Source organism: Neolamprologus multifasciatus, chromosome 13 (genome assembly GCF_963576455.1).
Source record: "Neolamprologus multifasciatus chromosome 13, fNeoMul1.2, whole genome shotgun sequence".
NCBI lineage: Eukaryota > Metazoa > Chordata > Actinopteri > Cichliformes > Cichlidae > Neolamprologus > Neolamprologus multifasciatus.
This window is the reverse complement of record NC_140451.1, coordinates 1,275,517-1,303,376: the sequence shown is the minus strand read 5'-3', so window position 1 is coordinate 1,303,376 and position 27,860 is coordinate 1,275,517. Positions and strand designations below refer to the sequence as shown.

The 27,860-nt window shown below is 42.5% G+C and overlaps 2 protein-coding genes across 3 annotated transcripts; one reads left to right on the top strand and one right to left on the bottom strand.

The window, feature by feature from the left end:
* Window positions 1-1,019: 1,019 nt before the first annotated feature.
* On the bottom strand, window positions 1,020-7,918 carry yipf4 (Yip1 domain family, member 4). Its single transcript, XM_085183223.1, has 6 exons — window positions 7,684-7,918; window positions 6,040-6,193; window positions 5,358-5,529; window positions 2,831-2,908; window positions 2,630-2,743; window positions 1,020-1,354 (listed from the first exon to the last, which is right to left on the bottom strand). Exons 1-6 carry the CDS (start codon window positions 7,739-7,741, stop codon window positions 1,217-1,219), a joined length of 714 nt encoding a protein of 237 aa, XP_085039349.1. The 5' UTR covers window positions 7,742-7,918; the 3' UTR covers window positions 1,020-1,216.
* A 903-nt stretch (window positions 7,919-8,821) lies between these two features.
* exo1 (exonuclease 1) lies at window positions 8,822-27,575 on the top strand. 2 transcript variants are annotated; one of them, XM_085183207.1, is made up of 14 exons: window positions 8,822-9,202; window positions 10,113-10,303; window positions 10,493-10,612; window positions 13,673-13,796; window positions 16,648-16,785; window positions 16,959-17,171; window positions 18,506-18,693; window positions 18,814-18,916; window positions 18,996-19,209; window positions 19,757-19,943; window positions 22,006-22,528; window positions 22,687-22,776; window positions 26,060-26,250; window positions 27,377-27,575. In XM_085183207.1, exons 2-14 carry the CDS (start codon window positions 10,143-10,145, stop codon window positions 27,450-27,452), a joined length of 2,328 nt encoding a protein of 775 aa, XP_085039333.1. In that variant the 5' UTR covers window positions 8,822-9,202; window positions 10,113-10,142; the 3' UTR covers window positions 27,453-27,575. The 2 variants fall into 2 exon arrangements, with proteins under 2 accessions (XP_085039333.1, XP_085039334.1); XM_085183208.1 differs by lacking the exon at window positions 8,822-9,202 and adding an exon at window positions 9,502-9,525.
* The last annotated feature ends 285 nt before the right edge of the window (window positions 27,576-27,860 follow it).

Sequence of the window (27,860 nt, the reverse complement as noted above, 5' to 3'; positions counted from 1 at the left end):
TTCTTTAGTATTTGACAACCTACTGATGATGAGCCTCAGCTTCACTCTTGTTCTAAGTATTCTTCTAATGTCATGTCCCAAACCGATACAATACAGTCATTATCCGGCTGCCAGCCAGTCATATAAGCACATATTTAGTTGTTTCTGCCACTTAAATTTGCCAAACTTACGGTACGTCATTGTTAAACCGGCACTGGCCTAGTTAAGCCTGGTTATAGTTAGGGTGAGTTAGAGCTGTTTTCTTGCGTTGGCCTTGGCTCTCCATGAACTATGCTTCCTTCTGATAACATGTTGGCAATAAACCTTTCTAAAAACTGACCTCAACAGCCTCCTTATGTTCCTTTTTCCAGTGTTATGTTAGTCTCCTCACCACCTAGACCTTCGTGGGGATGTAACATAATTGTTACTCTTGGCTTTGTCATTTTTTCTTCTTTTCTACAAACATTAGAAACCCAATTGTAAGTACAGTCGCACTGAATAAGAATACTGTGTTAGTGTGTTTGACGCTACATTTACAAGTGATTGTAAAATTTGTAGGCAAATCTAGTGCTGCAGTATAGATTACAGGACTGTTAAGTGTGACAAAGTTGGGTTTACTGTAAAGCAGTGATGAGTCATGAGACACCAGATGGTTTAGAGACAAATTACTCTACAAATTTACTGTATTATTGATCAAACGAGTATAGTCCTGTATAAAAAAGACTCAGGGTTTAGAGAACAAGGCACCACATTTAGTAGACAATGGTTTATATCCTTCTGATTGACCCACTGCTGAAATCTATAAATTAACATGTCTGTAAAAAGGGGAAAGCATAAATGAACATTTCTGGCTACAGTGCACAACAATAAGGATCAGCACAAACATACATAAATATTTGGCACCATATTCCTCGGTGTGATTAGGATTTTAAAAATATGACATTAATATCCAGGCCTGGACTTATTTCTAGACTCAACTACAGGATACGCAGGGCTCTGGGATCTGTATTGCACTGGTGATGGAAGTCTGCGTACCAAAGTTTAAGCAGCAAAAGCATATGCACTTTATTGACCAAAGACAAGGAAAAACTATATACATCAGTATATATTCCCAACTTCCCCAACATCTAGAATAACAGTTTTAAAAAAATCCTGGTTTTGTAGGTTTTTTTTGTTTCCCCCCCCCACGCTCCAGGGTAACTGTCCATGAAAAGGTCCACAGCTCCAGGTCATCCAATCACACTCCAGTATATAGCGACAGGAAGTAGATGTACAGTAGGAAAATGGGATATATGAGAAGGGGCTTCTTTGTTTTAAATTCATCTCCGACGAGCAGTGAAGCAGCGCTGTATGCAGCCCAGAAAACTCCAAAAAGCTGCAAGATGAGAAGAGCAAACAGCCACAAGGTGAAAGAACGTCATTGCTTATCTAAAAGCTACAATTATTAACAAGTTTCTGTTATGCTGTGGGTTATGAAAGACTCATGAGAAGACAAGCTGGAGTGCACAATTACAGCAATGCTCTAATTACCTGTTGGCTCTAATGCCATCCTGCTCTGACATGATAGAATTGACGTAAACTTCTCAGGCAAGTTTGTGTGTTTGTGTCCCTGACTTGCATGAATGCGTGCTGAACCAAGCAGCGCATATTTTTCTTTAGAGCAAAGGAGTGAATTTGGAACCAGGAACTATGGAGGACTCAAACCATCAGAAATAACAAGGCTCTCTATTTTATTCATACATTTCTATCCGCTTCTCGTGAGGAGAAATGAGGAAACTGTCACAGGCGCATCAGTGTCTGTCACGTTTATGAAGCTCTGTTCACACCAATATGTTTTTGCACTTGTCTCGTCCACACTGAGACGGCGTTCTTGGTCAGGGAAACGCAGCGTTTTGAAAACGCTCTCCAAAGCGGATACAATTGAAAAGTCCAGTGTGGACGGCGAAATCGGAGGCTCGAAAACTCAAACTCACACTCAGACGCATTTTAGTCATGTGATGCAGTCATGTGACCAATTCAACTAAGATGGCGGACGGCATTACACAGCAGTTGTTTTGACAGCCCTATTGAAGATTAATTCTGATTCTAACATCAGTCTGTACATGCTCCAGAAGACGCCATGTTTACTCAGAGCAGCTTTGTACTCTTGTGTTACTCGTTGTTGTCACTCCATTTGAACAACTCGTGCTTTTCCTCAACATTTTGCCGCGACGCTTCAAAGAGCCGGGAAATAAATGGCAGAAGGAAATGACGCAGGTCGAATTGTCCTATGCTTCACGCATGCAGGAAGGTGTTTTCAGTGTGGACGAACTCTCGGAGACGATTGAAAATGATAGTGTGGACGCAGAGTGTTCTCGAGTTTATCCGCATCAGTGTCGATGTAGCCTTTGACTGCAGCAGTCCGGCCTCCTTTTCGGAGCGGGCCCTCTCACTTACTCTCTACAATGAGTTGAACACCAGCTGTTTGAGCCGTCTCTGCTTCCTACAATCTTTACAAAACACCCGTACATGCACAGCACTACCGATTTGCTGTCATAATCATGTTCTTTATTTCTATCGTTCATTTTGCTGGAGCCTCTGAGCCAGGTTGTAACATTGAGCTTTTTAACAACATGAAAACACAAGACACTTGTTTCTTAAAGTGACTCACTTTGACTAGTGTAGAAACCACCTCGAAGCCTCCAATCACTAAGAGCAGAGGGGCTATGACGATGAGAGGAAGAAGGGAATACCCGATCACTCCGAGGACCTGACCGTACGAAACCTGCTCAGGAGAACAAAAGCATTTCTTATCCTCTGTATGTACAAGTTAGAGTTAACTCCAAGTGCTGCAGGTGTCAGCTGGATTTACCTCCCCACCAAGAACACGAGCCAGCAGGAAGATGGTTAGTGATCCAAAGATCCAGATGGTGATGATCCAAGACACAACCTGTGAATGCAAAGAACAGGTTGGTGTTGGCCCTGAATTATGCCACAGTGAGTTCAAGACATTCTTCTAACCAACTTTGAACATACACACACATATATATAGGATCCAGCTAGTAGATTATATATATGTCTGACGCAGATGCATATAATGTAGAGGATGTACTGTCTAGTGAAGCTGCATTTGTTGGTCTACACATAAGGACGTGGTTGGTTCAAAGGAAAGGTTGTATTTAATCCATTTGTACTCAAGTTTCCACTGGACACATTTTCAACCCGTCGTTTTCAAATGTCACTTGGCACAAACAAAATGTCGTGTTTTTCATCAGATATCTGTCAAGAAGCCAGATGGGACTAAATAAGAACTATAACCAACAGCACATGCAAACTAAAATCAACTCATCTTCAATGCAAACTTTTATCTTTGTAGTAAAATCAACTGCACTAACTTACAAGATCTTCTCTCACTCAAGCAACTCTGTAGTCTGCTGGTGGACAGAGGTGCAAACAATGAAGCTGAGTTGGTGTGCACCTGACATATTTCACCTCACCAAACAAAACCAGGTAATAGACCTAATCGAATTCAGCAAATAGAGAAACAAAGCAGCTGATCATCACAGTCCTCTTCCACTGGGGTAATTCATTCAACCATGAAACGTAACACAGGTCTGCAACCAAAAAACTGCACACGAGTGTTTCTTATAGATTTGTACTCGCTGAAACCGGGAAAAAGATTTTTAAAATTCCTTCTCATCGCGTTTTCCTGCAAAACTCGTGTTTTTAGTTTAACTCAGCATTTTTACACTGAAATCTGAGTTAAAAACCATATCCCATAATGATTTCTTACATTAATGTAATATTTCTAAGAGCGAGACTCCAGAGAAATACAAACAGAAAACGGGAGGAAAGGGAAGCGTGTTGGGAGCATCAAAGAGAAGCTTTCACAGACAAAGAGTAAACGTGTTAAATCGATCATGAACGAATGGTTTTTTGTTTCTTCGTTCAATCATAAGAAAAATGATGCATAGTTAATTGTAACAAAATATTGATTTGTTTCATCGCTGTTGTGCTTTTTTAATGTAAACTTTTTGTGTTTTGCAAAAAAACTGTACGTGATGGAGGGAGATCATGTTTGGATTCAGCGCCCTACAAACGTCAAATTTACCTAAAATATCCCACGCAGCTGAAAAAATATATTAATATTGTTTGCAGACCTGCGTCTTCATTTTCACAGACTCACTGCTCCACTGCTCATCATAGGATTGGGCTTCTGGAGCTACTTTTGTTGTTCAGGAAGTAATCCTAGCTATTACAAGTCTGGGCGGTAGAAACGTTATATGGTAGAAATGATATGAATCTGGCCAACGGCAGAGATTTTGACTTACAGCTCTACCACATGTCATCAAAGATGTCATCAAGCTGCACCTGTTTTGATTGAAAGCATCGCAGTGGGATTGCATTTATATAGCTAAATGCTCAAAGCACTTTACAATGCCACTATTCATTCACTGTCACATTCACACACTGGTGGAGGCAGCTACAGTTGTAGCTACAGCTGCCCTGGGGCAGCCCCTCTGGCCATCGGTAGGCGGTAGGGTAAAGTGTCTTGCCCAAGGACACAATGACCAAGACAGACAGAGCTGGGGATCGAACCGGCAACCTTCCGGTTACAAGATGAGCTTCCCAACCCCCTGAACCACGGTCGACCGGTGCTCATAAAGAAGACCAGTGCGATGCATTTGGACCTGGTTTGGGTTTAAGCGGTCAGATGTTGAGCAGAAAAATAGAAAATGCCGGGCGACATTGATGGAATACCAAGTCTGCAAACCAAAAGTTTAAAAGGAAAGCCAGAAACTGTGCCCTCCACAAACGCCCAGTCAGTCAAGTGGCCCTAACAAAGGTGGCCCTATTTAGAATTTTGTGTATTGGTATTTGGAAAAATATCTTAAAAGTTATTTGAAAAGTTTTGCAATTTAAACATTTAAAAAGAAGTTTTGCACAATAAATATGCTTAAAATGGCCTTCTATACTGTTCAGACATATATACAGAAGAAAAGAATATATTGTGATATATATCGTTACAGCAACGTGGATTTTGGGCCACATCGCAGAGCCCTAATTACAAGTAAAGGTTTTGAGTTCCTGGAGGCACAATATTCGTTTTGTCTGGCTCCAGTCAGCCGATCCACACAGATCTCAAAGTGCTGTGCAGCCCAGAGCACTGGAGCTGTTTGATACGGCCAACACTATTTTGGGCTTTAGTTCTTTTCTGGATTCAGTATGAAGCTACATGAAAGAAAAGCAGTAACAGAATGAGCACTACTTCAACTCCTGTTTAACCCACAAACATTGGTTTCAAATGCCATCCAGGCAGGACAGATGATGACGGTCTTGCTGTAGTTTGAACACGTTTGAATGAAACGACACAGCTGTGTTTCTTGTGTCCTCCTCACCCTGAACTGTCCATAGATGGAGATCATGGAGAAGAGCAGCACCACAGCCAGAGGGCCCCAGAAGTCTGGGTTGTCTCTAACCACCTGCCGGTTGTAGCCCAGTGATGGCATTGGCATCAGCACACATCGAATCTTGTAATAGATGTCCTTTATATCAATGTCCAGCTCCTCCCTGTTCAAACAAAAGCACAACAAGATGACACGAGCATCACTGGTGTTAAAGTCAAGTCTAACCCAGCCAGTTTCAATGGTAAAGATCACAAAAACAGGATCTACAGATGTGTTTTGAGCAAGCAGCACAAAGTGAACCGAACTGTTCAGCAGCAGTGGAATAATACAACTGTCCAGCCCTTCACCTTAAAGGGGATCTATTGTTTTATTCCTCTGATATACATCTTGTTCCAATAGTGCATCCTTGTATTACGTATTATCAACATGATCCTGGTCTTGTGTACTCCGATGTCTGTGTTACTCCATAGAGAAGGAACATCTCTGTCACACTGCTCTGGGTTCGGGTCTACACAGTGCAGACTTGGATGACTTTTTTTTTTTTTTGGGGTGGGGGGAAGATAACCCACTATATAAGTTCATTGTAAAGATTAGCCAAGTTGATGTGAGTCATAATACAACACACTTAAAGCACTGTGGCTGTCCCTACAAAATAAAACCACCATGCACTTACAGAAGAGGTTTGCTCTCTTCATTGTCCTCTTCCTCCACCTCCAGCAGCCAGCCGTAGCCTCGTTGTCTCAGGAAGGTGGTGGCATACGGGTCCTTCCCACTGTCACTGCCTATATTCAGTTTAACATCTGGAGTGCTGATGGTGCCGCTGAGTTCTGAGGATGACATATTTGTTTACATTGTGTAATGTGTGCTTTTAGACTGGCATGGCTCCAGAAACACACACTGCAAGATGTATGACAAAACAGCTTTAAGTCCACCACTATAACCAGTTCTTACTCTCAATGCAGCCTTACCAAGCTGACCAATAACCGTCCCAATTAAAATTAGGATGTCAAAGTAAACATTAGTGGCAGCTCCACTCTAAACATGAAGAGTGAGACCGACGCAGGCAAAGGTTAAATCTTTTTTTTTTTTTTAATAAGGAAGGTATTCCAGCGCACTCGCCTGGCATGTTTAACAAGCCCCTGTCCAATCAAAAACCGGTTCCCAGGAGTTCAGTTCCTTGGAAATGTTAGTCTGTTTATCTATTGATCTTGCTTACTTGATTGGAATTTGCATGTCAGAGGAGGAAAATACCAGCACAGTGTACAGCACTGGACTTTTATTTTACTTTTATTGCACAAAAGGGTGAGAGCGTGATGGTAAAACGGAAGATGCATCCAGGACAGAAACAGCTGCATTATGCTAATCAGACAGCAAGCTAACTCTAAGCTAGTCAAGAACCTGAGTGAACTCTGACCCCAGCCAAGCAGCCAGACCCTGAACTTCAACAGGCAACAAACAGCCTCCATTGTTACCTTCTGTAACGTTTCTGTACAGCAGGATCACTGTGGGGATCGCTGTGAAGCGTCTTTGTACTGGTTTTCATTTTGGTTTGCTGTTTTCAGCTCTGTGTTCAAACCTAAATACTGTAGCCTCAGGTTTATATTGTTCAATGGCTCCACCCCTTTTTATAGAGTTACATAAAATAACATTATTTTCTCCTTTGAGTAATAAAGTAACGCACTGCGTTACTTTTTATCCAAAAAGGTATTTTGATAATGCGGCCTAAATCACTGATCCAAAATCACGTATGTGTGTTCAACCCGGATGACATATAGTGACTATGAAAGCCATAACATGTGACCCATTCACAGTAACCACTGTGGGCGGATGGATTTGGATGAGAGTGAAATGTTTCATCCCAGATAAAAGTGACCACTTATAGCAAGTCTGTATTGACAAGCAGTGACTTTTCCCTTGACGTGGAAACAAAACCCTCCGCATCATAACAGCAGCAACCAGGCCCTCACCCAGGAGAGACTCGGAGTCACTTACTCCATCACAATTTAAGTAGTAACATTTAATTTCTGGTTTAGCCAGTAAACTTGGTACTCGACAGCTACGTTGTCCACCAGCCACGTATCAGTGCTGAAGTTATTTAGCAAAGCTAAATGACAGACTGTCTACCTGTGAATTACTGTGCACTAATTACTCAGAAATGCAGAGTCAGCCCACAGCAAAGGGCTATTTCTTAGTGTGGATTGATCTACACCTGGGTATCTAATCTAACTCGTGACAACGAAAATAAACGACGTGAGCAGGTACGAGGCTAGCTCTTTTCAGGCCTGCTAGCTGCGTAGCTCTGCTAGCGATAGCCTACCTTCAGCCTCGGTCGAAGACACGAACGTGAAATCTCCGTTGGTGGGAGAGAACTGCATGTTTCAGTTTCTATTACTGCCACACGCCTTGGCTCCACAGAAATTGCATTTAGTGACACGTTAATAAAGCTGTCATTGGTCACAACTCTTCAGTGAAGCTCAACTACCGCATCTTGTTTTCTTTCCGACGTTGTACGCTTGGACGTAAGCAGGAAGTGCAGATGATGCTAAAGAGTACACGTCTTGTGATGCATTCATGTCTAATCATGATGGTCGGAAACTATCAGAAAATCTTTGTTAAGTTCAGTGTGCGGAATATATGCAGGGGTGGAGGGAAGGGGATCCACAAAAATAATTCAAAAATAGTCTTTTATACTCTAAAGCCTGGTGGAGTATTTATGTCAATTTAACAAATTATAGATTAATTATAATTTCAGCTAAACGTCAGAACTTGACAACAGCCTTTAATAAAATGTTGTTTTTTGTTTCTGAGTATTTTTATTTTTATGTATTTTTAATGTACGCCATATTCTCAGTCTAACGTTTTCCTCTGCAGACACATGTGATGGGTACAAACTGTTAAATATCCCCCTTAATACCCCTTAAATCCTGCTCGTACTATACTGTGTCGTTAAGTGCTTAACGATATTAGGGCTACGAAAATCCATCAGAACAAAATGTTGTTAATTTGAAAAAAATGAACAGTGCCCCAAGTACTGCAAAGCCTGAGTGTATTTTGTGCAAAGTAGAGTTCAGTGTGTTTTGATCACAGGGTATCTACAGCCAGGTCATAGATCGTAGGCTCTCATCTACATCCAGCTGAGTGTGATCTGCTCACACTTGCCTGCAGTGCACATTTTTACGTGATTCTTTTTCAGCTTGGTATGGGAGATATTTTGCCTACAGATATATTATTATTATTATTATTATTATTATTATTATTATTATTATTATTATTATTATTATTATTTAACCAGGAGACTGCATTCTTAAGATAGCAAATGAATTTACACATAAATTTTGGTTTAAGAAAGAAAGCAAAATTCACAGATGCACTTGAACATGACTTCTTCGCTTTTGCCAATGACTATTTTCTACAGTTGGACTTTTGGATCCAGCCTCTAGTGGCCCTTTGGAGGAACTGCAGTATTATAGGAGGTTAGCACTATGTACCGGCGTACTTCGTTTCGCAAAGAGGCGGGTAAACAGTGTAACGGGACAGAAACATGGAGCCAATGGCATGTCGTCGAATCTCTGGTGGTGTTCCCACAGCCGCGACTAATGTGGAAGATTTGAGTTGCACCCACATCAACAAGATACGGGTCGTTACAGCAGCCCTATGGACACGTCGTAGCGTCACGCCGGTGATGTTTTGAAGCACACTCCCTTTTCCCTGCCTCTTAGTGAATCTAGCCAATAGCAACATCTCATACTGAAATACTTCTTTTGCCGCTAAAACCAAACTCCCTCTAGTTTTCTGTCGTCGAGGGCTCTGTTGGTGTCGCTAATTTCGAGAAAAAGGTAAGTTTAACTTTTAACCTTTAGTCGAAATACGTTAAACTGCTTTTGCGTGTTCTCGTCTGAGGAGAAATGTACACTGACATCAGTTGTAGGGCCAAGAAACTGTCCAGTTTTGTCCTTTTCCCGACCAGCTACCTTTTAAACGACATACGATAACAAGGCGTTTCTAGTGTGATTTTCACCACTGTTAATCTGTTGAGCGCATTCAAACAGAAACGTCTGCGCTGACTTATTGTTGTCATTGTTACGGAGCGGAGCAGCTCACGTGCAAATGATCAGACAAACATGAAGTAATTCACACGTGCTCATGAATGAACTGATAGGTAAATATAGGAATGTGATAACGCCGCTGAACGCTGTTTACCACTGCATACGTTTATATTTACACGAAGTGTGACAACTTTATAGCTAAAGCTAGTTTAAAAATAATAAAACAACGTGTGGCATTTAACTGTGCATGTGGCTTAATTATTAGCAAAGGGGAAAGTAAATCTGAAGCCTTCAAACAATTCTTAAGTAAAATAGCAGGTAGCAAAATATTAGTCACTGTAGGTTTGGAGGATATTTTTGGATGCACTGATATATCTGCTGAGTGTGGGTAGAAATAATGGGCCTGTTGACTGACACTGACAGATGGCTGATTTTGTTTTATTTATTTTTTTAATCTGTGGTGTCCCGTCAGTCTTACACTGTCAAAATGTCATGGAAAAATGAAGAGCTGTAAAGAAAGCAAACAGAATTATCAACAAGCAAATCCGTATAATTGATGCATCAGAAGAAACCTCCATTTGTGACATAGTGCTGTTAAACCTTTTAGTCCACAAAGTCCATTTTAGTTTAAGGTGTCCAAGCTAGATGCACCCTCTCTGGTGTTCTTTATCCCTTACTGATGAGGATTTCTCATGCTCAGAATCGGCGTGGCACCGATCACTGGCTGAAAATGGGAATCTCTGGACTGCTGCAGTTCATCAAAGAAGCAGCAGAGCCCATCAACGTGAAAAAATACAAAGGCCAGACGGTAGCTGTGGACACCTACTGTTGGCTGCATAAAGGAGCTTTCTCGTGTGCTGAGAAACTTGCTAAAGGAGAACCGACTGACCAGTAAGCAGTTGTGTTATTTTCAATCAATTAAAACGACCCTGTTGTTGTAGGGTCTGTATCTGTTGTTATGATTTGGCACAATGCAAATAAAACCGAAGTGAACTAAAGGTGTTCTGAATGAGGCTGTTTTCTGATTAGGAATGACCGAAAGTCTAGAACTGACAGTGGTGTTGCATTTGCCCCGTCCAGGTATGTTTGGTACTGCATGAAATTAGTGGACATGCTCTTGACCTTCAGTGTGAAGCCCATACTGGTGTTTGATGGACGCAATCTGCCTTCAAAACAGGAGGTGGAAAAGGCTCGCAGAGAGTGAGTATTTTTATTTGCTTCTCGCTGTAAACGTACATTTGAACAAGTTTAACTTAAAGTGAGAACAATCACAACTCTGGGATCCTGATAGTTTCTACAGTAGAATCGATTTGCGATGCATCCAGATAGAAAGAAACCAGTACAGTACACTTCATTACAAAGGCTGGACTTTTAAAGAAGCAGTCTTACTGAGAGCAACACAAAATCATGTTTTCACGTTTAAGCCACTCGAAAGAGTCAGTTTTGTGACTGCATGAGATATTTCTGCGTCTGATCTTAAGTCATATGTAGGAGTTCCTCCTACAGAAGGATGTGTTCAAAATATATCATGCAAACCTGATTTCTGGGTTGTAGTGTGGTATTTATAGCAGATTGCACTAAGAAAGCATGCCTGATGCGTTTGTGATAATTGCTTCTAGGAATGATTCTTTAGACTGGAGTACTGTGTGATTGACAGTGAGTGGCTCAAAGCTGTGGGCACAACACCAACACCGTGGTTCTTTCCTAAAACTCAACCTTTAGTCGTCATGTCGGCTGTTTAGAGCCCTTCTGATGCCCTCAGACGTTGGTGTGTTGGTGGTTCTTGTCGTCTGGGCCTGGGCGCTCATGTATGTACCGGCTCACTCCTGGTGGCCGATTGGTGGGGCCTGGCGCCTGTGGCCCAGCTGGGCTCCTTCCGGGGGGTGGGGTGCCCTCTGGGCCTGAGGCTCGGTCCTCTCTGGCACAGCTGGCAGCCAACAGAGCCCGCGGACACGTTACTGCAGCCCCCTCTGGCCTCTGCTCCGTGGCTGCTGGGTGACCCCTCGGCTGGGGGTCTCCTCAGCTCTTCCCAGGAGGGTGGCATGGTTCCCCCCTTGGTGGTCCTCCTCGGGTTCTTGCACTCTGGGGCCTCTGGATGTCTGGGGCCTGGATCTCCTCTGTACCTGCTTCATGCCCTGGGGGGCGGGGCTATGGCTCCCCACACCCCCTAGCAGGTCGGTACATGGAGAAACCTTTTGAATACAAGCGTGCTGATCCACACAGGTGTTCACACAGGTGTCCACACAGGTGTTCACAGACACAGACTACACCTTTCTTGGCTGCTGCCTCAAAGCACATTGTGCGCTGTTGATCTTGCTGCACAATAACATGTAATATTTAGTATCTACTGTTATTTACTGTTAGCTAGTTTATTGTGATGGTGCTGTATTTATTGTGTTGCTCTTTTTTTGTTTGCTTTCTCTTCTGTTTTTTTTTTCTCTTGACAGCTGATCCAGGTGATTTCTTTTTTCTTCCCCCCTTTCTCACCGTCTCTTCTCTCCTTTTCTTTCTTTCATTCTTTCTCCCTGTCCTATCCTCCCTCATGTCTGTCCCGTCTGTAACAACCAAAAATAAAATGAAATAAATACATAATAATAATAATAATAATAATAATAAAGGTCAATCAAGTGGACCAATATTACTTGGTGAAGTAAATCCACTTGGCATCTTTCTTGGTCTTCAGACAACAATTCTGACGGCTAGAGATCCAAACGGGGGACACACACAAAAAAAAAGTAATCCTAGGATTTTCTGAAAAATCAAAAACAAAAAACTCAGAAATTGACTGTTTTTGTTGTTGTTTCTCTCTCAGCTGTGTGCATACAGTGAGTGACTCCTCTCTATTGAATCTGTAAAGAACTAAAGTAAAAACAACCATTAGTGAAACGGTGTCAGTGTAATAATGCCTGAATGTGTGACTGAAGTAACACAAAGACAGATTTGAGTGTGTATAATGTGGCACAGGGCTCTGGACTAACTTTTTGCCATGGTTGCACTGGTGTGCCTGTTTTGTTTCTTTCTCTTGGGTGCATACAAACACCGCAGTTTTACTTGTGCTGGAAGTGCTTCACTGAGTTGAAATGTAAACTTAAAACAACTCAAGATATATGAAATAAAAAGAAAATCTAAATTGAAGGACCTCAAAGTGTCTCACAGTTTTCAAACATGTCAGTATCTGAGCAGCTCGATATCTATGGACTGTCCTCCATTGCTTTCTCGTGCCCCTCAGATGGCCAACTTTTCTTCTTCTTCTTTCTTTTTGCCAGTGTGTCAGCGATGACACCATAAACATGGCGCACGCGACATCATTACTGTACGTGGGGTTTACGTTCCAGCCATTTTCGTAGTGAACAGAACATCTTCTTTGGAAACATTGTAGGTAACGTTAACCGTAACCATCATGTCGGCTCCTCTGACGGCCTGTTTGCTGCTGAAAGTCCGCGGGGAGCGGGCAGCAGCGACAGCGGGCAGCGGCGACAGCGGGCAGTGCGTTTATCGCAGCATATGTGTTTTCTGGATACACTGTTGCTTCTTCAGCGTTTCAACTGGAAACTTATTAGCTCCAGTCACAAATGCAGTGTTGTCAGCCACGGTCTCTCCACACTCACCACAGGAAAGGCAGTGCATCATGTTGTCAGCTTTACTGTATCTTAGCCGGGGAACGTGGACAAGCCGCTCTCTTCCAGATGTATACACGACCCCCTTTTACTCTCAGTGGGCTCAGTCCATCATATGTGGCTCGTTATCTGATGCCGATCAGTGTTGGACATGAGCTGAGGGGTCGATGGTGTCATGAATTTCAGACGGATCAGGCCTTAATGAAAAGGTGATCAAGTGTTCTTTTCATCTTTTCTTCTTCCCCACAGCTACATCCTGGTAACGAACTAATCATGTGATTCAGGTGTGTTGACCCAGGGTGAGATCTAAAAGCTGCAGGACACCGGCCCTCGTGGACTGGGATTGGGGACGCCTGGTTTAGATCATGATATGGGAATAATGTGTTTGTTGACCACACGGAGACTTTCAGAGTTTCTGTGAAGGTTCCCGAGCAATGAGCACACACCCCCATCACAAACAAATACTTAAAGATGTCCAAAACCACGTCCTTGACAAGGGAGCTGAGCTGCACCTGTGACTGTCCTAATGTTTTCTTTACTGCTAACAGTGACACCACAGCATCGTATCGTGTGGTATCAAATCACGACTGTCACTTCTTTCCACCTCACGTCCTCAGTTTGATTTCACTTCTGTACTTTTCAGACGCAGAGAAACCAACCTGCACAAAGGGAGACAGCTGCTGCGTGAGGGCAAACTGTCCGAGGCCAGAGAGTGTTTCAACCGCTGCGTTAACATCAGCCCAGCTATGGCTCATAACCTGATTAAGGTGGGGCTCTCCTCCTTATTCCATCTACCTATGAGCGCTCACACGCATGAAGTGCTTCTGGTAATCACTGTCACCTGTTGTGTTAGCTTATTCCAGACGTTCCCAAAGTGTGGGGCCCGCCCCCTAGGGGGGGCGCAGAGCCATTGCAGGGGGGGCGCGGCATGAAAAGGGAAAAAAAACAAAACAACGCTTGGACACTGCTAGCACGGGGCCAAAGAAAATATGATGAAGCAAATCTTCCCTTTGGCTTCACCTGCACAGGTGCAGAGGTAGGTCTCCCTGCAGGATTAGTTTTCCCTTCGTCGGGAGCAGCGCTGGGCTGTTTAAATCACGGACAAACAGGATCCCACATTCTTGATTTGTATTTCACAAACACTTGTTGTAATGACTAACTACTCCTGACATGTTGGAGATGTTAGCTCTTTATACAGTAAAGTTACAGCGGGATACAAATAACATCAGGCTGATCCTGCAGCGATTTGTTCCCCGGTTCAAATCACAGACAAACAGCATCCAACAGTTGTTTATGTTTTTAAACCCATTTTGCACAGAGATTTTTCGTCTCAGTATTTCGTCTCTGTCTGCCATTCTGCAGTTCATCTCATGTAAACAATAACGTGGCCACAGCGTGACGTGAAAAAAGGCACATACCTTTGACGTTGCATGACGAACTCTGTATTCCTCGTCCAGTAAATGCAAAAAAGGAGTTTTAAAAAATCTCCGTTCTCGGTGATTCGAAACGCCGTTTACGTGGACGAAACAGCTGCGTGTTCAAAAATCCCCGTGTAGGTGTGGACGCAGCGTAAAAGAGTTAGCAGTTTATTTTCTTACTACCTGTAATTTATTGCAGATTTCTTGTATTTGCTTAATTGTTTACTAAATGTTTGAGGTGTGAAATAAACCGCAATGGAGCAAAATATGGGTGTGTGTGGTTGGAGGATGTTTGTGTGCGCGCGCGAACATTTTTCTTGTAAAACAAGGGGGGCCCAGCAAAAAAAGTTTGGGAACCACTGGCTTATTCTGTGACAGCGGGAGGTGTTTGAAGCAGGCTTTCAATCTTAAACACACACTCACACAAATGCATTTTCACTTGACGCGTCTTTGTCTGGATGAGCATTTGATCCCATGCTCTCTGCATTTAAACTACTCTCCTCTTTCTTTCTTGTGCCTCTTATTTATTTCTGGTGTTTCTACTTACTAGGGCTGTGCGATATGACCAAGATTTTAAATCCTGATATTTATCGTCCTGACAACAATATCATTATAATATATATCACAACAAATTCACATTTTCTGTGAATCTTGGCTTGTGTGAAGTGTTTTCAGCTGGGCTCTTTTTGCTTATCTGTGAACTCTCGCCATCCTCTGTCACGTGATTCTTGCGTAGGTGGTAGAAGGTTGTTGTGTTTGAGTCTGAGGTGGGGACCAGTTTGTGCCTTAATCTGCAAAGTGCAGTTTTCATAACCAAACCACGTCCATGAGGCAGCCCCTCGTTTAGGAATAAGGTCCTCCATGTGTTTTGACTGGTCCTTCTGTTTGTCATCATTTCAGTTTATTTTGAAAAACCTCAACAGGATCTTCAGCTTTATTGTGAAAGGTTTATGTGGGGAAAAAAATGGCTGGGGTTACCGTCGTTGTTGCTAACGACAAAGCTAAAAACAGCAGTGTGGTTATTTTAACTAGAGAAAGACAGAACTTTAAGAAATGACTATAACCATCAAAACATGACCGTAAACACCATGAAACAAACGATGTTTTCATGTCATCATCTGATATATATCGTTATATCAAACAACCCTACTACTTATTTTTTACCTGATATAGTTACTAGGGGTGGAGAAAAATGGATACTGTGTAGCATGGTGATATTTTGTTTGTAATAATGTATGGATACAGGGACAGCAGAAATCGATACTTTGTTACAAAAAGGTTTTTGTGCTCTGACTTCAGAGCATGTTGATCCTTTTTCTGAGCAAGAATCCTGACATTCCTTCACTGTCCAAATGTGTTTAATAAACATGACAGTTTACTTATTTTAATTTAAGACATGTTTTATTTTAATTAAGTTTAAAACTTTTGTATTTAATGTAAAATTATATTTTGTTTTAATTGACTTTCAAATTCTTCAGTTGCTGAAGGGGCTGCATAGTTTTCATAAACTGCATAGTTCAGAATAGCTATAATTGTACCAGATGGTTGATTCAGTTAAGTTGGACTAGACTGTAATACAAACCGTTCAGTTTGTCAACAATCAAACTGAAATGAGAGAAAGACTGAGTGTGAGACTTTGATATTAGAGAAAATGATGATTGATAAAGTTTACCTTTATGTACAGAATCTGAATATCGCAAAATATTTTTAAAAATTGCAATAATATCGTATCGTGGGATGTGTGGTGATTCCCACCTCTAATAGTTACATTGTTACTTTGCGTTATTTTGATATTATATTTGCACTATCCTACTGTATCCTACAATGTCTTTATTCCTGTGTTTGTCTTGCTGCACTGAGCATGTGTATGACAAAAGAATTTCCCTCGGGATAAATAAAGTTCTGATCTTATGTGCTGCACGTGCTTCTGTAAATGGGAAACAAATGGTTTGTTGCTTAATTAGCAATAAAATCTCTACTTTCTGTGGAGAGAGTTAGCTCTCTCACCCAATCACCAAGTGAACGTGTATACGAGTCATCCTCTCACAAAAAGTCTCCATCTTTTCTTGTTTATGCATAAACACTCCAGAAAAACTTGAGTGGTCTAAAACTGTTTGCATGTGCAGAAAATACTAAAATGCATTTGCAAAAATTGTGACGTAAAGGTGAAGAAAGGCTTGTTTTTGTGTTCTTGGACCAGGCTGCAAGGGCGAGAGGCGTGGACTGTGTCGTGGCTCCGTATGAAGCTGATGCTCAGCTGGCTTACCTCAGTAGATCTGGTTTGGCCCAGGCGGTCATCACAGAGGACTCTGACTTGCTGGCATTTGGGTGCAAAAAGGTATCTAAACTCAGGAGGTGCATTTCCAGCTGCATGCTGCCTCCACTCTGTATGCAACCCCATATATCAGTGAAGAATGAATTTATTTTAAACATACTGTAATCTCTCTAATTAGCAGGAGCAAACAGGACTGTGTTTAATATGAATCTGTCTCTTTTTCTTTTCATTCACAGGTTCTTCTAAAGATGGACAAGCAGGGCAATGGCCTGGAGATAGACCAAAGCAACCTCGGCCGCTGCCGATCCTTGGGGAATGTTTTCACTGAGGAAAAGTTCCGCTACATGTGCATCCTCTCCGGCTGTGACTATCTGTCCTCTCTGCATGGCATCGGTCTGGGCAAAGCCTGCAAGCTGCTGCAGCTTGCCAAAGACCCTGATATACTGAGGGTAGGACAGGCCGCAACCTTGAAGTCATCAATTTAGATATTTTATTGATCATGGTGTCTGCTTGGTCATTTACAGTAATACAATAATCCTACTTATAAGAAAATCATGTGTTAAATGTCGGCTGTCTTTCCTTGTCCCTCACAGCCAAGTAGCTGTGGCACATGCAGAGCTTTCTTCCTGTTAGAAGGAAGTCTTTGCTTCCTGCTAAGTGCTTGCCTCTTTAATAGGGATGGGTATCGTTTAGGTTTTATCCGATACCGGTGCCAAACCGGTACTTTTGAAACGGTGCCGGTGCTTAAACGGTGCTCAAACCGGTGCCTAAAGAATGGAGAACACAAACTTTGTCCAAAAACCTCTCATGTTTAACTGTTTTCCACTTTTTCTTTGGTCATTTTAGCCTTTTTGTCCAGGGTGAAGGGAGTATCTGCCATCAAACAAGAAGACAGCTGCATGTAGCTATGATGGTGTTTGCTAGTTCACCTTACATGCATTAATGTAATAACGTGGTTAGCCTACTCAACGTAAATTACACACGAACAACATTAAGCTACTCACGCAGAGAAGAACGGCTGCTGCTGCATCATCATCATTTCTGCTACACTGGCAGGGCTAGGGGCCAGGACTCTCCTCTTCGGGTTTTTGGGGGATGTTGCTAATTCCGGGTCGATAACAGGCACCACACCCGCAGTAGATGTGCTCGGTGTGAGGTCTCGCAGCAAGCTATCAAATACGGCGCATTTCTCGGCTTTTAAAAAAACGCTATGCGTCGCCAGGTGTTTCATCAGATTTGAGGTGTTACCTCCTTTGACAGCATCACAGTATCAGCTTAAAGCACTTGTTGCAGCTGCTGAGTTTGCATCTTTTGCTGTGAAGTACAGCCAGACTTTGACCGCTTCGCCTTGGGCGTTTTTAATCTGTAGCTCTACTCTAAAGGAATGTACGTACCTGGACCCGCCTACTATCCTCGGAAACGTAAAATGATTGGCTAGAATCTAAAGTGTATCACAGCTCAGGAAAAAAAAGCACTGAAATGTGCGCTGCTTTTCTGTCTGGTTACTACCGTTTATGATGGATACCGGTACCCATCCCTACTCTTTACGGAGATTGTGTGATTGTCGGCGTTTCATTTTTCGTCTTTAGCTTATAAAGTGCCTCGAGGCAATTGTTCTGACTCTTGTGAATTAGAAATAAAACGTATAAACAAAATTGAATTGAAAATGAAATGAACCCCGTCCACCCCTGAGATGCTGTAGTTGTTATTCTACACGCTCTTAATTAGTGACAATGACAGTTGTTTTTGATCACGTGTGATAGACTGCTCATCTTCCTGTCAGGTGATCAGAAAGATGGGCCAGTACCTGAAGATGAGCCTCGTGGTTCCCGAGCAGTACATCGAGGGCTTTGTCAGAGCCAATAACACTTTTCTCTATCAGCTGGTTTTTGATCCCGTCAGGAGGAAGGTGGTGCCCCTCAACCCATACCCAGAGCACATTGACCCAACCACGCTGAGCTATGCTGGACTGTATCCTCTTGTCCTGTAGCACATCTGATCTGCTCTTATCTCAACTCGTTTGATTTAGCAAGCTGACTTGTGTTGCCTGTCTTGGCCTGTCCAGTATTTTGTCCTTGATGTTAAATTCAGTCATTTAGGAGATGATAAGGGCTTGCAAATGGCCTTGGGGAACCTTGACATCAACAGCATGGAGAGGATAGATGACTTCAGCCCAGACAAACCTATTCCACAGGTACTGATCATGGTCAGTCAGAGGTGTTAAAAGAAAGTGTTATTTTTAATATAGAACAACTTTCCAAACCTAATTTCAGCAAAGCAAAGGCCGCAGTCACAGCTGGAACTACTCACCAGCCTCCACAGGGCCCAGTATATGGAGCAGAGGCTTTACTCCAGCACCTGCGGCACCCGCCCAGCCCCCAACCTCTCCAGACAGGCTTCCCTCCACCAGGGGGAAGAAGAGAGTCATCACCCTGGACGGCCTAAGGATGCCCTGCAGAGAGCTGCAGGTGAAGAGGCCTGGAGAGGGTGAGATCGTCCTGCTGTGCTTATGTTGTGTAGTGAATGTAACAAAGTACAAATCTGTATGTGTTTATGTACCGTGTGTCAGTATGTGAAGCTGAAACAATTAGCACGAAGATATTTTCATGTAGAAATACTAAACATTACACTGTTGGTGCAGCTTTGCTGATATCCATGTTAATGTTGTACATTTATTTGTTCGGACAGTTTTGTTGACACAAAGCCTGAAGTTGGTTGAGTTTGGCAGATTTCAACATCCACTAGGAAATGAGTACAAAGACCTTGATAAAATATCATCCGCCCTTTCTAGATGGTAGAATTAACAATGGCTTTCAGAGAGGTGGGAAGCTAGATGCGTGGCTTAACAAGAAAAATCAGGAAAATTAGCAGCCGGTGCAGGTTGAAGTCAGAGTAGTTGTGACTTCTTGAAATTTAGATTCAGAGAAGGACAAAAAAATACAAAAGAGGAAATTAAACAATGGGTCAAACAATGGTTGTAGCTTCACAGGATTTTATTTATTTATTTTATTTTGTTATCTGCTCTCTCTTGTAGACTCAAGTATATCGGACCAGGATGTGCTGCAGGAGTACTCTTCATCCAGCCCGAAGCGCTCCAGGTCAGACCAGCCAGCAGACAAGCCCACACTGACAAGCCTGCCCCGGTCACGCAACATATTTGCCACTGTGCTGCAGAGGAGGAACCAGGAAGCTGAGGAGGATGGTCAGGTCACACGCAGCAGGTAACACGACCCTGATTCTAACACTGTGTAACTGAAAGGACTCGATGCACAGACTGAACAATGTTTATTTGCAGTGTTGTCCGACATTCTGAATACACGTAGTTTTCCAGCTGCTTCCTGCTGCCCAGCACACACCACACAGCTCTCTGGTCAGGTCGTGGAGGCATTAAGACACTGCCTGATGCTTGGTCCTGGCAGGGGCCTCCTGAAGTCCAGCTAGAAATGCTACACACACACACACACACACACACACACACACACACACACACACACACGTGTATTGATTGCAATGTATATTCTGTTGTATTAAGAGTTGGTCTTGACTCTTTGACACAACACCAGGGCAGCACTGCTGATAACACTTGTGCCTCTGCAGATCTTCATCCTAACAGGTTATGAAGTCATAACCAAATGTGATAATGCTTTGTCAGCAGTGTGTTTCTCATCAGTTACAAAATAGGATATTATTAGACTTTTGCACAAGTGAGATGTAGGCTGTGAGTTTAATCACACAGGCCAGTGGAGGGACTCGGCTGACATGGATTTTAGTTGCAGATAAATGAAGGTAGAAGCACAACGTTGGACCCTTATTGAACACAGATGTGTGGCAAATAATTGCTCTCTTTGTCAGTGACAGAATCAATAAGGTAAAGACTTGGTTCATATCAGGGTAGGCTGAAAGTTCTGTGAGATACTAAAATTCATCAATGAAGGATAGGGCTGCCACGATTACGTCGACTATCAAAATCGTCAACGACTGATTTAATAGTCGACGCATCGTTTGAAGCTTTGTAAGATCACAAAAGACGCAGGAATAAGTAGTAGGATTTAAGAGTGTAATAACGGACTGAAACAGAAGATGGCAGCACTGCATGTACAAGGATGCCAGCTGCCGTTAAACCCCGAAGAAGAAGAAGCTGTGTCCCAGAGTTCATAGCGCAGCCCAGCTCAGTTTCCAACAATGGCGGCAGCTAGTTAGTTTTAATATTACTCTTATTATTCTTTCTGGGTCACAAAATAAACGTTTAACATATTTTCAGGCGAGAATGTAGCTGTGTAAACCTCAAATATCTGCTCAGTTTATCAAGACACCACATATTTTCAAAAGCGCTCCGACGTTTTCAGAGACGTCTGTTAGCCACTAGCTCGATAGCTAGCCGGGGGCTAGGCTAACTAGAGCTGTGAGAACACCGGACTCCCGGCTAATCGTTTTCAAACCCACCGCCGTCTTTCACTACTCAGGTTAAACATGATATATAAGTCACTTAGATAACTTAAAATGTTATTGTTTGGCTTTTTTAGTATTTTATTTGTTCCTGAGTAAATCGGTTTGGCTGAGATTAAAGTTACAGTTTTTACACAGCTGAATAAACGTCAAGCAGACAGCTGATTATCAGAAGTGTGAGATGCTGAGAATTTACTCCGGTGTCCTGTTATATTTTAGATAGCAAGGAGTTTATTAAACTTCACCGAAACAATCTGCAGATTTCATTAAAATTTAATAAACTATCATCTTGTCTTTATTTTTAGTTAGCACAGACCTTAAACACTTAAAGCTGTAAGCTAATGATAGTTATATAAGAGCAGATGCTGCTGGTGCAATAAGCTGTACGTTTTACGTCCAATGGATGATGATCTGATTAGTCGACTATCAAAGTAATCGTTTGTGGCAGCCCTAATGAAGGACGTGTTATTATTCAAGACAACAAAAAGGAAGTAGGATATTAATATGATGCTGTAGCTCTTGCTTCTGATTAATGCCTCAAATTAGTGGAAAGAAAACCTATTCTGAAGCTCAGAAATAAACTATAAACTGAATAAAATATGTGCTTGACACACATTCAGTGTGATGAAGGTGATACTGAATTATGTTTGAGTCATTTTGGTCCTTTTGAAATTTGAGACAAATGAAATTGGCATCCTGTATGTCCTAAAGCTTTTACATATTTCTTTAAACCAAGCACTGTAACTCAACCAAAAAAGTGCTCCAATAATATTTGTTTACCATCCCCCTCACTTTTAATGTGCAGTTATTTAAACCTGACCATCTTCCCACGTGTAGATTCTTCAGCAGTTCCAGTTCAGCACCGAGTCGGAGCATTCAGGATTCCTCCCCGGAGGACGCCACAGCCGTCAGTCCCACTCAGAAGTCCTCACCCACCATTCAGAACTGTGACACCGAGAGTTCAGATGGCCCGTCTCTGGAAACCACCAAGCCATCTCCATCACCCAGTACCACCAGTTCAGCCAGTCGTGGCCTCAGCCTATTTCGCTGGTCAGACGGCCCGTCAACTGAACAATCTACCACGCCATTGTCCACCTCAAGCCTGTCTGCGCTGCAGCAGTTCCAGTATAAAAAGGAAAGCTGTTCATCTCCACCAAAGGTCACCAGACCCTCTGGAGATTCGGTTCTACCAGAGCCCTTCTCCCAGGACAGAACATCAGAGAAGGATGAGCTCTCAGACTCCCCTCCCTCCCAGGACAGCGCGTATTTCTCCCAGTCACAGCCCTACCTCACTTCCTACCATAACGAGGAAGCCCCCACCTACAGCTTCTCCTCCTCCTACCAGGAGGATGCTGCTTCTGTAAGTTGGTGTAAATCTCCCCGTTTTACAAATGCTGTTTGTCCTTTGTGGTTGGGTCAGCGTCATCACAGTTTCATTTCTGTTGAGTAGTTGCATAGAAAGGTTTCCTGGTTTCACAACTTTGTTTTTTTTGTGTCTGACTTTGTCTGCTTCCTTAGGAAATTAATTCAAGCAAAGATTCAGAGATAGAGCACAGTCCCACACACTCAGCAGACGCAGAGGGGAAACCTGGCATGCCGAGAACTAAGGTGAGTTTAATCACAGCTGAATGTTCTCAGTTTGTTCAACACCGGCCAACACAGGGTTTTTCTTATGTGTCGATTGGTTTGTTATAAACTGGGCGATAAAATGTTTAAATTGTTGTTTGTTGGTGATAAAGTGAGCAGTACATTAGGAGTGTGTGTGTGAGATACAAGAGAAGGTGAAAACAAACGTCTTACGAAATAAGAACACTGTTAAACACACGTCTGAAGGATTTGTGGAGATTTTGGCTATTTAAAGTCAAACACAGAGGCGAGTACTACACTGAACTGCCTCATGTTTCCACAGAGGAAGTTACCACCACAAATCTGTATAATCTGAAACTGTGCAATTCTTGCACAGTTGATGGTTCATCTGCACAATGCAATGTGCGTGCTTTGCATTGTCCCATACAGCTTGTCCCATAGCAACAAGACACAGTGATACCAAAGATGCAACAGCCCAAAGGTCACAGACAAAACCATTTTTTCTGAAAATCTCGTGAATGCAACAACTCGATGAGAACCTAATGTCGGACTTTCATACCAAAGGTGCATCTGCGGAAAATCTTGATCGTGTTTGAATCCCACCGACCGTGACCTCAGGTCAAAATCAGAGGTTTTCTGAAAACGTGACTGCATTGAGACCGAGGTGACGAAGGATTCGTACCATACTTACATCTACTAGGAGGGTGAGGGGCAGCACTGTTTCATTTTTTTGTTCATCTGTTTGTGGGATTGCTCCCCGAGAATTCAAATGAATCCATACAAGAGCAGGGCGATATGACCAAAAATATTTATCACGATATACATTTGAAAATTTGCGATAACGATATAACTGAGGATAATTGATACGAGACAAAATAGTTTACAACTCCACAACTTTGATGGTTTTTTTGCACTAATAATGTATTTTCACTTCAACAAGCAGCTGTTTTTTATCTGCATTAAAGTTATATAAAAATGTAACAGTGCAAATGCAAATTCCTCGTTGACAGTTTAACCAAAAGGCATTTCCAGTGGAAACTGGCCGACATATCCTCAGCATAACCATGTATAATATCCACAAAACTTAAAAAGAGATTAAACACACACAATACGGTAATATTATGTTGAAGCACAGTACGTATCACTCCGCGAGGCTCCGCCTACGATGCCGTAATGCTCCAACAATCCATCGAGCGGTGCGGCTTCATAGCTTAGCAAAGTCGTACTGAAACATCTGACAGATTTTCGAGCGCCGTGCACGTAAAATCGTTTCGAGGTCAGTAAACACAACCAGAGTTCATACATAAGGCACACGGGATTATAAGGGGCTCTGTCGACTTTCAGAAACATCAAAGGATTGATTTTAAGTGCGCCGTGTTTTCCAAACAACACGGTAATAACGACGGCCCGCTAGCATGCGCTACCAAAAATAGTGCTTTGTTGTGTATCTGACGGACGAAAGCTAAACCAGTTCCACACCAGTGAAGCTGCAGCATTTTTACAAACCAGTTCTGGTTCATCCGTTTCATTCAACGATTTGCTTTCGCTCTTCTCGTTCTCCGCTGTGCTTTTTCTGCCATGTGCGCATGAAAACAAAGGTGGTATTACCATAAAAGGTGTGATTATGGCCCAGCCCTACATGCAACAGCAAAAAAGTGATAAGGTATCGGGTTTTATTTTGTATTAATACCTACATTATTTATTTGGACCGAGGAATTGGTCTTCCATTTGGTTTGCATTCTCCTGTAACACCTGGAGCTTTTGACTGGTCAGTTACAGAAGAGGAAATAAGTTACATATCAGTGAGTGAAATAAGCGTTTGATTACAACCCAGCAGGAAGTCTGGCTCACACACATGATCTCAGCTTGTGGCATGTTTATACAGCACAACTGTCCACACAAACAATCTCACCATTAGTGGCCTCAGCGTGGAAGTCCATGCAAGGTCTCTCCTCACAGGCTGAGGATGATCATGAGAACGGTGATGGGCCAATCAAAACCTAGACTACAATGTTATTAAGGAGCTTGTTAACCTGAAGGGAGCTGGGACACAAAAGTTGTTGGCACACAGTGAATATCTAAACGATTCAGAGAAGGCTTGAAGGAAACTGCTGCAGTCAGATGAAACCGTAATAGAGATCGACAGACCATGTGACTTTCATGCCGCATGCCGGGTATGAGTGGCAACAACATCAAGACACTGCATCAAACACGAGCATTTCCAGCACCGGTTATCATTAATTCTGCGATTTTAATCCCTACTTGCATTTTATTTACCCCCAAAACAGTTCTGAACAAAACGACAGATGACTCGGCAGGTCCGTACGAAGACAGACGTGACGTCAACAAAAGGACGAGGAAGAAATCAAAGGAGTGAAAGGGTCAGACCATAGACGTTAGCGTGCTGCCCAACTGTCATCACATATTTATTATTATATGATCCTAAGTGTGAGTGCACACGAGCCCAGCTCCAGTTTACTTTGGTGATTTGGACGATTCCCTCTCACAGCTGTTTTTCCCTTTATCTCCTGTACAGGCAAAAGCATCTGTTTGCTGTTTCAGGTTGTAGTGTTACACAACATTTTCAGATCTAATAGGAAAAAAAGTGTTTTGTAATTCATTAATTTTTTTTTTATTTCTAACTGGCATCATTGTTTCATTCTGTTATGACCTCCAAACATGTGGCCTTCAGATTGGCTCAAGGACCCACTCATGGAGTGGGTGAGAGCGCCCCAAAGGACTGATCATCAATCAGTGTCAATGTGTCTAAAGTGGTCGATACAGTAATGTACAATAAATGTTTCTGGACTGACAGCTGCATCCATGTCCACACGCAGAGTTTATAGATTTTATTCTACTCTTTACTGTTTCTAAATTGTATTGATCCAAGACATCACCACGGTCTTTGCTCTCACATGATGAATGACTGTAAAAATGCTCAAGACTCTAACTGGGATTTCAGTGTGCATGAAAACCTAAACTTAAACCGCTCTGAGCTTGACATCGACTGATTCATTGTGTCAGTCACCAGGTGTTGTCACCTGAAACGGCTCTGAACTACGTTGCAGTCCAATGACTGGTTTGCTCCAACGCTATTCTTGTTGTCATCAGTCTTTCATATTGTCTGTGAAAACATGGACGGCATGAATCTCACAGATGGGGAAACAAAGGCAGTGTTGCCATGAAATGTATAACTGCAGTTTCCTTACATATTAGGACGCCATGTTTTAAACCAAAAAGAAGCCCCGACCTCTTCACCTTTGTTGTCTGTGTCTCTTCATGCACATGCTCCGTCTCTTTCCAGGTTTCAGGTCTGCCAAAACCAAAGTCCAGCAGCCAAACGGCGAGAGTGCAAACGCTGGGTCCAGCGCGGGTCAGCGGACTGAGGAAAAGGTCTTTGAACCTGGGCAAGAAATTCCCCTCAGTGAATAACGAAAACAACCCTGGTGTCCAGGCCACCATCAGCAGCCTGTGGAGGAGCTTCAGCTTTAAAAAGTAATTAGGAGAAGTCACAACAATCGTAGTCCATCACCACGGCCATCAATGCTTCTGAGTTTAAGCATGTAATACACGAGCTGGTAGTACTGACTGAAAATCCACGTTAGCTTTAAAGATTCAGTATATAAAACTGTTATTTTATCTTTTGTACTGAGCGGTGTTTATTAACTCAGAGAAGCCTGAAATCAGCACAGGAGCCGTGATGTGAGATACACTTTAATTAGTCCCACACGTGGGACAGCAGGAAGTGAACGGTGACAAGTTACAGCAGCAAAAATGAGGAAACACAATGCAATAAGAGCAACATACCACAAACGATATAATAAAATCAATAAATCAAATAAAAAATGTAAGTCAGGTAAAAGTGTGAGCTGGAGTTGAACTGCTGCAGTGAGCCAGAAACAGCCAACCAGTGTGGTTAGTGTTACAAATGAAACCAAACAGACGCTTCTTTTGTAAGTAAAATTTATTTATATAGCGCTTTTCACAGATAAAAATCACAAAGTGCTTTACAACACAGGAAATGGGAATATAAAAACAATATAACAGTAAATAAAACTATAAAAACAGCATAAGAAGAAATTAAATGCTTTTCTAAATAAAAATGGTCTTCAGTTGTTTCTTAAAAGAATCAATGGAGTCCGTGCAGCGAAGAGACAGTGGGAGAGAGCTCCACAACTGCGGTGCCACCGTCTAAAAGGCCCGATCACCATGAGTTTTAAAACAAGTGCGCGGTACCACCAGCAGTCTGTCTTTGTAGACCTTTCCTGGCCTCACTGACTACTCAAAGAAATGTAAACTGTAGGCTCCTTTTAAGCAAACACTGCTTTCAGTACACTTTGAGCGTGTTATCTACCTCCATTGTTACCAGGTTTATCTTCTGTCAAATCAAAAGTTAATGTCAGTTTGTCAGAAAGGATTCAATCAAAGCCATCCGAGGTTTTTAAGGTGTCGAGCAGCACCAGTAACTATTCCAGCTTGTCCTCCTGTTACTCAGAAACATGTTGCTGAGATCACATTGTTCACATTGTTAAAAGATGCTGTCAAAAGGAAAAGGTATGCCTGTGATGAGTAAAGTATTATTTAATTGAAGAGCCGTAAACTCTTCTTCTCTTGTTTTCAGAGAAGCCCAGAAGATGACTGGCTGTCAGAAAAAAGAGCCCATGTCTCCAGTTAAAGACAATGTGCTGACCAGCTGAACGTCAGCACACGCCTGCATGTTTCACTCGGTGCTGAGTGCTCGGTGGAGCGAGGCTTTTAAACATACCGTGTATGTACCTGTATTTCCTGTAGTTTTAAATAAAGAAACCGTCTCCCTCTGTGTAGTCCTGAGTTTTCTAACATGCCTCCCCTTCTTTACTCTTATCTGCCTTCAGCTCTACAAGCACGTCACATATTAAGGTGACATGCTTTTAAAAATTGTGGCAAGCGTAGTTGTGTATGTGCTGAAATGCACAACACGCAAGCTGAGGAATGTGGCATTCAAACTGCTGGCTTCTCAGGTACACTCACTGCACAGGTTAGCAGTGTGACATTAGCTGTGAATGGTCAAACTTTGTCTTTTTGTATAGAGGAACCCTTGAACCATGTCTCTAGCTCAGGGGTGT

Coding starts and splice junctions, on each gene's coding strand:
- yipf4 (XM_085183223.1), bottom strand. CDS start 7,741: ATGCAGTTCTCTCCCACCAACGGAGATTTCACGTTCGTGTCTTCGACC. Junction 6,194..7,683: donor GTCTTCGACCGAGGCTGAAG/GTAGGCTATCGC, acceptor TGTCATCCTCAG/AACTCAGCGGCACCATCAGC. Junction 5,530..6,039: donor GAAGAGAGCAAACCTCTTCT/GTAAGTGCATGG, acceptor TTGTTTGAACAG/GGAGGAGCTGGACATTGATA.
- exo1 (XM_085183207.1), top strand. CDS start 10,143: ATGGGAATCTCTGGACTGCTGCAGTTCATCAAAGAAGCAGCAGAGCCC. Junction 10,304..10,492: donor AAAGGAGAACCGACTGACCA/GTAAGCAGTTGT, acceptor TGCCCCGTCCAG/GTATGTTTGGTACTGCATGA. Junction 17,172..18,505: donor AAGACCCTGATATACTGAGG/GTAGGACAGGCC, acceptor TCTTCCTGTCAG/GTGATCAGAAAGATGGGCCA.